At 35.4% G+C, this 15,600-nt stretch overlaps 1 protein-coding gene across 3 annotated transcripts in view; it reads left to right on the forward strand.

Moving 5' to 3' along the window:
• AP2B1 (adaptor related protein complex 2 beta 1 subunit) overlaps positions 1 to 15,600 on the forward strand; it is a 103,935-nt gene that overhangs the window by 14,749 nt on the left and 73,586 nt on the right. For all 3 annotated transcript variants that reach the window (XM_011379348.2, XM_011379351.2, XM_011379349.2), the window contains exons 5-6: positions 3,718 to 3,963; positions 15,114 to 15,304. In XM_011379348.2, coding sequence (XP_011377650.1) covers positions 3,718 to 3,963; positions 15,114 to 15,304 — 437 coding nt within the window. The remainder of the gene's footprint in view (positions 1 to 3,717; positions 3,964 to 15,113; positions 15,305 to 15,600) is intronic.

A 15,600-nucleotide genomic window follows, 5' to 3' on the forward strand; every position in this document is an offset into this window, starting at 1 on the left:
TACAACATTTGATTAAATTTCCCCCCTGCCCCCACTTTCACCCCTAACCTATGGATGTTGCCATTTCCTCTTAACTGGATCTCTGAAGGCGGGCCATCTCCTCCCACATGCTCGTGGCATGCACCCAGGACTTGGTGCACCCGGGGTATGGTCCATGGCTCCACCTAGGGCGCGAACCCAGGACCTTCTGTGTGTAAAGCAGACATGCTAACCACTACACTATGGAACCACACCCTTACATTTTTTATTATGAATAATTTCCAACATGTTAAAGGGAATAGTATAATAAATTCCACCTCAATAGTTACCAACCCATGACCAGTCTTGTTTAATTTATACTCCCCATACATACTTTCCTGACCCTCACCCCCTTTCCTAGTGTATAATTTTAAAGCAAACCCCAAACATCGTAAAGATGAAAAATCATTTCATCCTTATATTTGTCAGAATAAGATCTCTTTTTTGAAACATAACCATAATACCATTGTCACATCTTAAATAATTGACCATTAAAAATTTTCTTAATATTGAGAGAGAAAAAAATGGCATAGATGATAGAGGCTCTCTTCATCCCTCTGGCAACCAAATCAAAGTTGTGACGGAAACAAGGAGCAGCAGCAAGGAAAAATCACCAGGGATCTTGATGAACAAGTCATACAACTAGGGAGAAGTCCAAGAAATTACCCTGCAATGGCAGAAGATTGTATGGGGCAAGGATGCGGGGCTGCCTGATCTGAGCGACTGAGTGAGACGGAGGCTGCTGTAGCACCAGTGCTGATTTGGCTGCATGCAGGGGCCACCAGGGACTTACAGGGAGATATTGTCAGAGAGAGGGCTCAGGCGAGATTCCTTCTGTACAGAAGTGCTGGTGGTATCCATTGTTCCCTATTGAGCCCTCCCCACTCCTAGTGCGCAGACACAGTGCCGCCATAGCTGTGACGTCATCAAACTGGATAACAAAAGTCGCTCAGCCCAGAGAATTCCCTTAAACCCCGCCTCCCCCAACTCAGGGCTCCACCCAAGCCACATCCTGGTATAGCCTCAGTGAATCAGGTGCTCCTTGCTCAGCAGCACCTAGACTCACACTGGAGACAGCTGGCCTCAGTTTCTGGTGTGGCCTTTTGAGGCAACTATAAACATAGTATTTGGGGATTGCTTGCTGAATCTTAACAGGTGGCCCCGGAGGGGTAGAGGCTTGGGCTAAGTTTGGCTTGCAGCTAAACCTCTCTCAGGATTGTGCCACTGGACCCTACTTCACAAATCCACACTAATAAGACTGGGAGACTTAGGAGCTTTGCTTAGTACATAGAAACAGACACGGAATGGCAGCCAAAATGGGAAGACAAAGAAGCAGAAACCATATGAGAGAACAGAACAGAGATCCAGATATAATGGAGTCAGGTAATCTAAGAGATGCAGAGTTCAAAACACTGGTTATCAGGATGCTCAATGAACTTTTGGGAAGTGTAGATAAATTTTTTTATCTCTTCAACAAAGAGATAAAAAACATAAAAATGGAAATGGAAATTATAAAAGGGAACCAATCCGAAATGAAGAACACATTATCTGAGATGAGAAGTATATTAAATAGAATAAACAAAGGAATAAACAAAGTGAATAAAGAAGAGGATCACATGCCCTGTCTAGAGGACAGGAAAGCCAATCAGGACACTCAATCAGAATGGCAAGAAAAAAGATGTAAAGACTATAAAAATAATTTAAGAAGTATATGGGACACTATTAAGGCTCTAAATATCCATCTGATCGGAGTAACTGAAGAAAATCAAGATGTTGATCAGCTGTTTGAAGAAATAATGATGGAAAACTTCCCTAACCTGGTGAAGGACATGGACATAAAACCCCAGGAAGCTCAGAGAATTCCAAAAATCAGGGAGCCAAAGAGGCCTACACCAAAACACATCATAATTAAAATGCTAAAGTTTAAATACAAAGAAATAAAATTAAAAACAGCAAGAGAAAAACAAATAATTACATATAAGGGAACACCCATAAGGCTGGCAGCTGATTTCTCAAAAGAAACTATGCAGGACAGAAGGGCTTGGCAAAAAATATTTGACAGGATGAAGACCCAGGATATACAACCAAGAGTAATTTATCTAGCAAAGCTATCATTTAGACTTGAAGGACAGATAAAGAGCTTCCCAGACAAAATAAACTAAAGGAATTTATCACCACCAAGCCAGTATTACAGGAAATGTTGGAGGGACTTCTTTAAAAAGGAAAAACATGTATCAAGAACAAGCATAAAGAATGGTAACAACTACATTCCTATCAATAAGTTCCTTAAATGAAAAAGAATTAAGTACTCCAACCAAAAGATAGAGTGGCTGAAAGGATAAAACAAGACCCCTACATATGAAAAGGAAGAGGATGGAAAAAGATATTGCTTTGATGGACCTAGAAGGTATTTAAGTCAGACAGAGAAAGATAAACACTATATGATTTCACTTAAATGCGGAATCTAGGGAATAAAAAGAACAAACTAATCAAAAACAGACTTACAAATATAGTGGACAATTTGGTGTCGGACAAAGGGGAGGGGGTTTGGAGGGCTGGGAGAATGGGGTGAAGGACTAAAGTACAAATTAGTAGTGGATGGATGGTCATGGGGATGGGGAGCACAGCATACGGAATGCAGTCAGCATTAATACGTTGGAGGGTCAGAGGAGGGAGGGTGCAATTGGGGGGATCGTTTTATGAACTATATAGTTGTCTAACCAATGTACTGTATAATTGAAAATAAAAAAGTGAGCTAATGCAAAAAAATTCCTTAATGACTATTCAGTCAAATATTTGCTCATTAGATGAACATAATGAGGTGGTTCCTATTAATATATTTTTTTACTTATTTTTTTTCATCTGGAATTTAGTCTGCATTTTTATAGATAAAGCATTTCTAAAATTAGCTTCTATTAAACCATTTTGAAAAATAACCAATATGCTTTCTTAGGGAAATTTTGTTCTTTTCCTATGTTTAAATACATTGTACAGAATCAGAATATTTCATTCTGTCTGGATAGACTATGTCATTGGGAAGAGTTTAGTTTACATTTTTTGGAAGTTAGCTCACATATAGGTTTATAATGTTGAAATTTTTTAAAGGAGGGCAATTTAAGGAGGATACCTTTTTACTAAGTATTCTATTTGTACTATATTTGGAAGAGCACTTGCTAGTAAAGGAAAATGTATGTTAATCAGAATCTCAAGAGATGTCAGGCCCAAGCCAGCTTCTGTGCTCTACTTTGCTTTTTGGCTGTAGGCCAAGCCCTTTTTTCTCCTGGCTTGCTATTGGCGAACTAACTGTGGAGTGGGACACATCTTTCTAATTCCTCATTTTTTTTCTTTCCTGTACCAGAATGTAAGCCCAAAGGCCTTTTTTGTTTTTAGGGCACGTCCACAAATGGCCATGGGGTTGGTAACACCGGCTCACTAGGCTTTTGCTCAGACCTGGAAAGAATGCTGGGCATTTCTTTATCATATATATAAAACAATTAAATGAATTCTTAATCTAAACTCTTAAATAGGCAGCTAAGATTTGTACTTAGAAAAGGAATAGCATGAGAGATTTGGGTTCTGATGTAGACTCTAACTGGAAGCTTGCATTAATGAAATATTCTTTCATGACTTATGCAAACTAGACTGTTTACTTTTAGTCACTATGTACATCTATAGCTGTCAATGGTTGTTTTTTTGTAGGACTGTGAAGATCCCAATCCTCTGATTCGGGCCTTGGCAGTCAGAACCATGGGGTGCATCCGGGTGGACAAGATCACAGAATATCTCTGTGAGCCCCTCCGCAAGTGCCTGAAGGATGAAGATCCCTATGTTCGAAAAACAGCCGCAGTTTGCGTGGCAAAACTCCATGATATCAATGCCCAAATGGTGGAAGATCAGGGATTTCTGGATTCTCTGCGGGATCTCATAGCAGATTCAAATCCAATGGTAATAAGCTTCTGCTTTTCTAAAGAGAACGATATTTAAAATTCATCCCTTTAAAAGGCAAATCTTACCTTTGGGCCATGGAACCATAGGTTTGCTGTGGGAAGCGTGACTTCTTTGTGTCTCACAGATTGTCTGTCTCCTACCCTGGGTGTTTCTGAGGTGAAATACAAAGGTCTTAAAGCAAACCTTTGTATCATACTCACCTCTGTATTGGCTCAGAAACAAACCCATTATTTCATCATTTTCTTAAAGAGGTTTTACCTTAAATTTACATCAGATTTTTTTAAGATTATTTTTTCAGATAGATGTTTATGGTATTTTCTGGTAGTATGAGAATAGAAACTGAATCAAAGTTATATTTATTGCCAAATTATCATAATACATTCTTCTGTATGGGAATTCTAGGACAAGATTCTTTTTTAGCCAACTTGATCATGTTATAAATGTTTGGCAGCCAGAACATATTATAACACCTTCTAGTTTTGGGACCTTTATTTCTCTTACTGACATTTTAAACTTTGCCTATATAATGAAAGAAAAGCCAAGTCCCAAGTGGTACATTGACTCTTAGTAACTGAATTGAGCTCTAAGTATCATTACAAGAAGATGGAGAAATATATAGCCACTTTCTTTTTCCTTTTTTGCTTAATGCATTGTTTACTTAGAGTAGTCTAACATTAACAGTTTATCAGTGGGTAACCCCTGAATTTAAAAAAAAATTTTTTGAAATAGAGAATTGGAATTTGTCTCGAAATAGACATCGTCTCTCACTTGAAATTTACTTGCTCATACGTCTGCTTTGACATTTCTTTTGGTCTATCTTATTCTTTGGGTAGCCTTGGCTTCTGTTCATTATCTTTCAAGTTTAAAATCAAGATCAAAGGATGAAGCAAACCACATTTTTTAAAATTACTGTGGTATTAACTATCAGGAATCTTTCAACCACCTCCAAGGCATAGAAGTGGGTATGGGTGTGTATGTGCTTAAACCATGACTTCTGACTGGGTATCACCCAACAATATTAGACAATTCAGCCCTGCCTTTTTTCCTTCAAGCTAGTACCATGTGGCACTTTTTAATAATTTTCATAAAGAAATAAATTTATAAGGCAGTAATATCTATTTTACAGAATGTTTACCTGGTACCAAGTTATGGTTTTGGCATGGCTTTTGATTCACTCTGTTATTCTGAGCAACTGTATTTGAAATTTTCTACCTGAGGACAGATGAGAAGATGGAAAGTGTTTGGGCTTTATATTCCTAAGTTTTGGGCATCCAGATGAGCAGGATATCATGTACCCTATGGAAATTTGTTAAATATCCAAAGGGGCTAAGAATGTAGAGTTGAGTGAAGTGAAAATGAATTCTGACTCATATAGGTAATTCCAGTTTGGGTAGAAAAATGTAAATTCTTCAAGTCAGAACCTATAAAATTAGATGGTCAGGGATAGGAACTAACTGAGGGCTTAGTAAAAGCACTTTTTTTTTTTTTTCTTTTTTGGTACCCACATAGCACTTAGAGATCTTTATCCAGGTCAATTGAGAGGATGGAGCAATTCTGGGACAAACCTAATTTTTCTGATTTATTCAGGGTTTGCATTGTGGAGGGAGGGCTGGTTTCGCCCAGTCCATAGTACTCAAGTGATATAAGTATGCCTTTTATTTATTTATACTTTTATTGTGGGAATTTTCAAACACATTCATGTTTAGAGTGGCAAAGTAAATGAACCCATTTACCATGACCAGATTCAATAATTATTAATACATGCCAGTCTTGATTTACTTGTTTTCTTTCTCCAAACGGTACCTATGTATAAGTAATTTAAACAGGCAACACATGAATGAGTCTCTATTTGAATTTAATTAATTTGAATTTAATGTTCTTAATAATTCCTAATCTGTTATTACTACAACAGGTGAGGAGGTGATTTGGGGAGATTTTCACAAGTATCTTTGAGAACTTTTAGAGGAAATTTAATGTTACTTAGTAAATTGGGGAATGCCTTTTGTTTTATTGTATTTTTATTGCAGATTTTCCTAGAGCATGTGTCAGTATTAGATATTAAATTGTTGGACCTACTGCCCTAAATAGAAAATCTTTCTGATTCTTGTTAGACTTCTCAGTAGCAGAACTTCCTATGATTATGTTTGATTTATTGCTAGCAAAGCACCCAGAGTGCAAAATTTAAGGAGGCATTCACACTTGGGTGCCGAGAGTAGGATGCTTCCTTAAATTCTGTGCCTGGAGTGCCTTGCTTGCCTTACTCTTGCACTGGCCTCACTTCATCTGCTCACATTCAAATAATTTTGTGAGCTCTTAATTCTTGTGTTTTGGTGAAGAACTGAAAAGCTTGAATTAAGAGGTATCCAACACACAGACACACAATGCCTACTTTGATCTTAACTGTATGTCCTGCTTTTTACCAAAAAATATTTCAACTGTCATTAGATCATTGTATCAGATGCTGCTGATAGGAAACGGATGAGTGCATGAATGTTAAGTAACGTCCAAAGTCTAGTGGTGGGATGTAAGGGTTAATAACGCAAACATTTGAGAAGTTCCTAAGGCTTATGATGACCCTGTGTCATTAGGTGAGGGGACATTAAATTTAAGTGCGTTCTGTGCCAGGCACAGTGATAGATGCTTTTACTTAAAATAATTTACTTCTCGTATCTTCCCAGTGAAGTAGAGGTTATTCCATGTTAGAGGTCAAGAAATATACACTCAGGCTAAAAAATTATCCCAAAGTCAAACAGCGAGTGGTACTGTAGCCAGGATTCTAACCCAGTTCTGAGTCCCCATATGCATTACTGGTTACTACCTTCATGGATGTATGTATACAATAAAATTAGAACTGTTTCATTTTTTTAAAGTGGTTAAAATTTTGAACATATAAAAACCTTTGATTATCTGAGAACTGTTTTAATATGGAAACCTTAATCCTTTTACTCTGATGATAGGTATGAGTCCTGTTTCACTGCTCTTGAAGTAATTTTGTTCCACTTTTTCAGAAGTTGCTCCACATGGGGGCAGCACCGCACCAGCAAATATTAGAATCTCTAGCAAAAGAAATTAATGCTTTCAGGGAGTTCTGCCTTAGTATCCTGTAGCTCACTTCAGAAGGGCATCCTAGATGTCAGTGCAGTAGAACATCTGCAGAGACGACTTTGAAATCTGAGTAGAATGTTGACCAATATCTGACTACTCTTGGGATTATGTTGACCAGGCTGTTTGCAGCTGGTAATGTACCTTGCAACAAGCAATAAAATTTTATTATATTTTCATTTCCTGTCTTCTTGGAGTGATCACTCACACTTCATTTTCCTGCATTATTATTATTATTATTTTTTACCATTTGTACTTTAGTTAAAGCTCATTTTCAGTGAGCTACTATTTGAAAGAAAAGCTAGACTTTCAAGTAAAATATTCTCACTGTTAAGTCCTAGCTTAACTTACCTGAGTTTCCTCTTCTGTACGATGAAGGATGATACCATCTTAGATGCTGGGAGTATTATTTGAGCTGTTGCATAAAAAATACTTGTTAAAGTGTCTGGCTTATGGGAGCTCATGAGATGATGGCTGCTGCTACTATAATTATGAAGCAGACATTAGGCAAAGGTTAACATTGCTATAGTGTTAATTTAAAAGTTCTTATTTCTTTGATTATCTGTATAAACTCATGTAATAAAGTCTTTTCTGGGGGAATTAGAGCTAAACTTATTTTCAGATGCAGATTTTATCAGGCCATTACTTTGAAAGAAAACCTGTAGTCAGAATGAGAAAACACTTTTGAGCTATAGGAAAATAGCTTCCATGATTTCTTCACAAATATCAGAATTAAAAATTTTTTCTCTCACCAAGTTTATATTTGCAAGGAAAATGTACTTTTGAGTGTTAGTGACTATTCTCTGGTTTTCCACCCATATATGAGGATTTTCTCTCTTTACTATGGTTTTTCTTTTCTCTCTGAGGCATTTTGAGGTATTCCAACTTCAGTTAACATTTCAGTTAATAGTTAACATTTATGTGAGAATCTGCTAGTCTAGAGACTCTTTTGACAGCCCCACCACATATGCTGTGCTTTTTGTTTGTGTGTTCAGTTCTCCTAAGTCCCTATAGCTTAGGGACTTCACTCTTGGTCTTTGTCTTCTAAACCTTAAATCTTCTCTGTTCTGCTTCCATCATTCTGAGAACTACCCACGAGAATACCTGTCTTCCACTGCTGTCCTCTCTGCTAAAGAATGAACTACTGACTTAGGAAAAAACATATATTTTCATTTGTGAAGTGTTCTTCTGCACAAGTAGCATGCTCTTACAATAACGTCAACCTGGCCCAGAATAGCCTTTAGCAAAGGTTCTAGTTAAACTGCCATTTTCTTTTATTTTGAATTTATTCTAGAAAGCTGTTTGTGAAAAATAACATTTTTCTTCTCAGAAAAAGTGTGTATTTTAACTGTGTGCTAGCTAGCATGTAGAAACAGCATGGGATTATGGCAGTAGTTCTCAACTGGGGGCGATTTTGCTTCCTGGGGAACATTTGGCAATGTCTGAAAACACTTTTGGTTGTCACAACTGATGGGAGGGGTGCTACTAGCATCTTGGTGGTAGAGTCCAAGGATACTTTAGACATCCTGCAGTGCACGGGCAGCCCCTTACAACAAAAAATTTTTTGTCCCAAAATGTCAGTAGTGCTAAGGTTGTGAACATTTAGATTATGGAGATAGCATAGAACCTTTAGGGCCAGAGTGGCTGCTGTTTTGAGTCTTGGCTGTTTACTAGAAATGTAGCCTTGAGCAAGTTATTTGACACGAGCTTCATCTTCTTCATCTGTAGAATAGAGGTAATAATGCCTATTTTACTATATTATGTTAAACATCAGGAATAATTATTTAACATTTTATAATGCCTGATATACAGTAAATGCTTCATAAACTGCAACTATTCTTGAGAAACAGATCTAACATGTACTTTTCAGTTATCGTTATTTTTATTTAGGACTTTTGTTGTAGTTTGTTGTCAGTCTGAGATATGATAAATATTTAAAAACTCAAGTCTCTCTAGATCACCTTGAAAACTTGAGAAGGATTTTTATCAAATTATTTGATGTCCTCGTGGGCAGCGTGAAATTGTTTATTAAAGATAGGCCTAGAACATGCAGAAAAGCTTAATGACCTCACTTTAGTACTTTAATTATATGACTTCTGCTATCCATAAATATATATTAATGAGTAGGAGAGTTATAAAATTAAAATATTATCCATAAGTGAAATTAGAAATGCATAATGCTCTTCATGCCAAATAAAGGAGTTCCAGAGCTGGTAGAATTTTAGGCATGTGTGAGTGTGTCAATATGGGTAGGTACTTGGTAAGGGTATTTGTAGGAGATAATACAATGAGTCTTTGTCTGGGATTCCTAAGTGAGTAATGTTATATTTGGTACTAAAAGAGGAGCTACTGTTAATTTCTGCAGGATTGGAGTGTTGAGTAAGTGGAATCATTGGAAGTTGTTTTGATAAAAGGCTGACTGCGCTCACCTCCTGAGTTTCCCACTGGTTGATCTGAGTGCTTTTTTGTTTCTATGGAGGAAGCAAACGATTTTTGTTTTCCTTTGTAATAAACTTTGTGGAAATCTTTTTCTGTGTATTCTCACTTTTTTAAGTTGATTTTTCTTTTATCAATTATTACTAACTTAGGGTTTGTTTTTTTTTTTTAAGCTCATTTTGGAGGGGAGTAATTTTAGATTTACAGAAAAGTTGCAAAGATAGAACAGAAAGTTCTCATATACCCTTCACTCAGTTTCATTTAATGTTAACTTCTTACATAACCATGGTTCATTTGTCAAAACTAAAAAATTAGCATTGGTACCTTATTATTAACTGAAGTACAGACTTTATTTGGATTTCACCTGTTTCAACACACATGTTCTTTTGCTATTCCAGGATTCAGTCCAGGATACCAAATTGCATTTAATTACTTTCTTTTATATAGAGTTGACTCACTCTGTATGAAAGTATCTCATAAACTGAAAAGTACTTAGTAACTGGCATTTTCTCCCCCTACCCTCCCCCCCCACCCCCCAATACTATAGCATAGTGGTTGAAACTTGGGCTCTGGAACCAGACTTAGGTATGTATCCTGGTTCTGCCATTTCTTACTGTGTGGTTGCCCTAATCTTCTCAGTATCCTCATCTACCAAATGGAGATTATAAATAGTGCTTCTATCATAGGATTGTTGTGAACCATTAAAGAATAGAGGGCTTGCAAAGCACTTAATACTGAACCTGGTATAGAGTTAAGTCCTTAATAATAACAAACATTTATGTTCTGTATTGTATAGTGATTGTGGGCTGGATATTTATGATTTTAGAAGGGTTAATCTTTGGCAAGTTTATTTTTAAAAGATTTAATTCTTTTGTGTATGTTATTTAAAGCCAGATATTATTTTTTAGGGCAATTCTAAGGGTAGCTTACCCACAAATGAAGCTAAGTCTATTTACAGTATTACTTACTACATAACTGAATGAAAAGAATTACTTTTAAAAGGTAGTTGTTCAAGGATATACCTTTAAAGCAGTTTTCATCAGCAACTTCCTGAAAACTGGATCTGTTGTACATAGTAATTTAGTTGTGTACCTAAAGATCATGGATGGTTCATTTCTTAGTGTCTTCTTTAAGATGAAGTCAAGGCTTTAATTTGGCAGGGGATTATTTTACCCCCAAAAGGGAGATAATAAATGGCATGCTTTACTGTAATTTTAGGGTTTATGGGCCTAGTAACTGATTATTAGGAATGCTTTTTGTCTATTTGTTGATATTTATTTGTGGTGTTTTGGCTTTGAGAATATTTGTGTTTTGTCAGACCACACCTTAAGCCACTTAAGTAATGACTTTTATTAAGACTTATTTGTAAATATTATAGATTAACCATGTTAACCGTGTATTCAGACTTTCTTACCATAATGAGATATGTTGACTCAACTTCTTCATTCTGGGGAAGAAGACGGGGGAAAAAACAGAACATTATAGAATGTAGTGTAGTCATATTACCAGTTGGTATTCTGGACAACATCTTATATTAAAGCATGAACTCTAAGTTCTACTTTTTTGAAGGAAAAAAAATTAACTTGTATCATATAGTCATTGTATCCTTAAAGAGATAATAATGATGGAAACATGCTTAGAACAAATAACATCTTGCCCTTTCCTTTAACATGTCACTTGAGACAACTCCCTAAAGGAGAAGGTGAGATTCCAAACTGTTGCTGATTTTAGGAGGATAAGATTATGTAAACCACCTATATATTTCATCATAATAGTTTTGGTCTGTCTGCTTACCACTTTCACTTTATTCAAGTCTTCAGGGGCACCAGCCAAAAGGATTGTAAATTGAACAGGAAAACAGAAGCATTAATCTGTTCAGTGTGTGTGAAACCCATGAAGGTCATTACTGGAAATGAAAGTCCTCAAAGTAGTAATTTAGTTAATAAGAGGAAGTCACTGTACTGGCAAGTGCTATCTTTCTTGGATTCCGAGGCTGTGAAAATGAGTGAAATTAGTGCAGAATGAAAATTATTCAAAGGGATGGGAATGTGCAAGAGGTATCTCATAAAGGATCTTTCTGATATTCTGCTCCCAATGTATATCTAGGTTTCCTTTTAGAGTTCTTTTTCACAGGGTCATTTTTATTCTAATCATATCCACTGCTCCAGCTTGCTTTTTAGAAAAAGGGGTCAAATTTATGTCCTCAGAATTTCTATGTATAAGATAGGGGTAGCTTATAAATCAGATTTTATAGCTGGATAGTAAATCTTGCCTTTTTAAGTGCTGCCAGGATATGATTATCTCTGAAATACATAAAGTAGAGGAATAAATTTTTCTTTCTTTGTATAAGTCTGCGTGTTACCTTTGCCTGGAAATAATGTTTTGATTATATTATCCTCCCCCAATTCACATTTTTCTTTTCCTTTCCCCCAGTTGAAGTTCACAGCTCTTGGAACATTATAAATGCTGGATGTAGAATGATTAGTATTCAGACACTGGAATCAGATAAGACCTTGAGTTCATATTCAAGCACTATCCCTTTCTGGCTATGTTGACTTTAAGCAAGTCACTGAATTTTTCTAACCCTATTTATAAATTCACTTTTAAAGTAAAACTTGCTTTAGAAATCCCTTTTTTCTTAGGAACTCTAATTTTTCTGAGATTATAATTAAAAGGCCATTATTCTCTTTATGATAGTTTCCCCTAAAAGAAATGTCAATTTTCTAGAGGGGAAAAATGTTACATGTGTTAGTTCCAATTCGAAGTGATGGTTCAAGTGAAAGAGATAACCTTTGTTTTAATATACCAGTAAATCAAAGCATTTACTTCAAGGATCAGATTTGTTCCTTTGTGATATTATTGTTTGGAGAAGGCTTTTTGGAAAAAGGAAAGGTTTATTTTTTTAAATAGAAAATAGATATACTATGTAGTTGTACAAAATTTAAAAGGAACAGAGAATAAACACTGACAAGTGAATCATCCTGTATACCCTAGCCACCTAGTTGCTATTTTGAAGTCAGTCTTTTTCTTTGTATACTTTAGAGTCAATGTGTCTAACTTATTTTAAGTTTCCATTAAAGAAACATGGTTTACTGACCAGGAGAACTTTAAGCAGTTCCTTGTGGGCCCACCTCAATTTGTTTCTGAAAACAACAATCTGAATGTGATAGTTAGGAGATGAAAGTGGACAGGTAGAATAGAAGGAACATAAAAGAATTTTAGAGGAACAGTAGAATTTTATTGGGGAATGCATTTCCTTAGTCGGTCATTGTCTCAGTGACTGGCAGTAGTCTTTTGTCTCAGAGCAAAGTTTTCTAAACATAATCATATAATTTGATCTCCTGATCTTTTAATTAGACTGACTTTTCCCTATTTCCTATCTTGTTTTAGTGTGATAATCCGTGGAAATTGCCTTTTTTATCACCAGAACATATACTTTTTTTTCAGAACATATACTTTTTTAGCTGCATTATACACTTGGTTTGATTTCTAACTGCCTACTATAATAACAAAAGAATTCTAATTGTTCATTCTCTTCAGCATCCTTCTGTTCTCTTTCCTCCCTAATGTTTCTAATTCCTCTAATTCTTACCTTTTCTTCGACATTTCTTATCAACAGACCTTATTTACTTTTTTCATTGTAACAGTAGGGTTTGACTGGCAGAAATGGTAAGTTGTATAGGGTATTTATTTTGGACAACTGGTAACAAAGATTTGGCATGTGTTGGCAGCAGTAAATGAAAACAGGCATTCAGTCTTTTTGTATAACATTTTGATCCTTTATACTATAAGCAAGTCTATCAAGTGTATTGTTCATGGGAAGTAAAACATCTTTTCCCTGCATGTAAAGCACTGAAATGATGGACGGAATTATTATTTCACTAAATAATGACTTTTATTTTTAATTAAATCTCATGTTTGATGGTAGAGTTAGCAAACAAAAATTAAGTCAGAAAGAGCCTCATACATGCTATCATGTGGTAGGCGGACTAGATAATTCTTCCTGATTTGTTTTAATAACAGTAAAATGTTATATCCATAAATCATAATTAACCAACTGAGCCTTTGATTTTTCATCTTGAAATTTTTGTTAAATTATAGCTGAAGATGATTTCATTTGTGGCATTATTATCCTTAACATAATAATGAATATTGTTATAAGTATATTATTTGATTAAAAAATCATATTCTCTAGATATGTATCTTCCAGGTAAAATCATATGCTGCAATAATCTGCAGACTATGCAGAGAATGTGGATATTAAAATTAACAGCTAAATAGTGGCACTGTTTCTTCCCTTGCTAACAAAAGGATAATCATACAACTCTTAATTTCTCAAACTTTTAGCAAGGGACTTTAGTAAGAACTAACAATGAATTGACATTTTTGAGAATCTTTTAAACATTAATTACTAAAGCCGCTCTCTCCCATCACATCTCATTTATACTTAGAGAATATTTATATGCAGCATTACCTTGTAATCTTTAGTAACAACTGGGAGCCTCACTTCAAAATGTGGTTTTAAATTCACTTGTACAGGGCCATAGTATAGGTTTTCTTTTGTTTATGTTTTTGGTTATTTGAGGGTATTTTTGCAAGAAAAAAGTGAATACCTTATCAACATTATAAATTATTTCTAACATAACAAATCTATAAACAATGAATGTTTATAAAGTAATTGATTCCCAGATGTGTAAGTCAGGATACAAGTTTACTTTCTTATATTCAGTAGCAATTTTTCATTTATCATACTGTCTTAAAGAAGGATACATCCAAAATACATATTTCATTGACTCTAAGATTCCATTTATTATAAGATGCATTATTATTTTCTGTATTACCTAGGAAGAAGAAATACTTTCTATTAAACTGATGTGCCTCTGGTTATAAAATTTCAGAGATGTTAATGTGAAAAACTGCAAGTTAGTCCTGGTGAATTATGACAATATCACCACCTTCATTTTGCATAAGGCTTTGTAGAAAGAATTTATACATATGTCATCTGATTTCACCCTCAAACTAAAGCTAATCTGTGAGGTAGATTTAATTATTCCCAGTTTTCAGATGAAGAAACTGAATTTCAGAGATTATGTGGTGTCCCAACAGTATATAATAGGGAACAAGGATTTCAAGCTCAGATTTTCTTATTCCAGGATTCGTGATATGATTAATGGTGTCACCTCCCCCTCCCCCATACATGCACACCCACACACCTGTAAGGTTATGTGGCCTAGATTTTTCTCCCCATTGCCTAATGTACATGTTTCATATTTAAACTAAACTGCTTTTTTAGCTGTTTATATGTCTTGATTCTATTGACAGCTCTGAGTACTATTAAAATAGTTAATGTTTTAATAGTAAATTATGTGTGACTTTCTGCTACTATATGAATTGTTTTAATTCTGGGTTGTCTGCCCAGTAGGAAGCTATATATGCCATCATTGGTGGTTTAATATATATTTTGAAAACAGCTTATCTGTTTTTAGCTGACTAAAATATTCAGGAATGGTTATGAGTTGAGAACTATGAAGTGATCCAGAGAAGATTAAGTATTTGTCTGTAGTTGTATTGTTCTTGATAAATCAAGTTCATATCTGCTTCTTTCCTAGGTGGTGGCTAATGCTGTAGCAGCATTATCTGAAATCAGTGAATCTCACCCAAACAGCAACTTACTTGATCTGAATCCACAGAACATTAATAAGCTGCTGACAGCCCTAAATGAGTGCACTGAATGGGGTCAGATATTCATCCTGGACTGCCTGTCTAATTACAACCCTAAGGATGACCGGGAGGCTCAGAGGTCAGTCCAGTTTTCTGGATAGTATCTGGGAGTCTTGATTGGTTTAATATATTCTAGTGTCTGTATTAGAATAGGGGTCTGTTAGGTTGAGGAAGAACAATGGCTTATGGGATAGATATTACTATCCCACAGTATTTTCTCACTGGATCTAGAAACATTTTAGGTAGTAGAGTAAACAATGCAAAAATAGCTCTTCCTAAGAGATGTGCGTTTTTCATTTCTTGTTTGAAAATGAAACAAAGAAGTACAGATATGCTTTGCTAAAATCTCCCTTACCAGGGTCTCACATCTCCCAT

Source organism: Pteropus vampyrus, unplaced genomic scaffold (genome assembly GCF_000151845.1).
Source record: "Pteropus vampyrus isolate Shadow unplaced genomic scaffold, Pvam_2.0 Scaffold358, whole genome shotgun sequence".
NCBI lineage: Eukaryota > Metazoa > Chordata > Mammalia > Chiroptera > Pteropodidae > Pteropus > Pteropus vampyrus.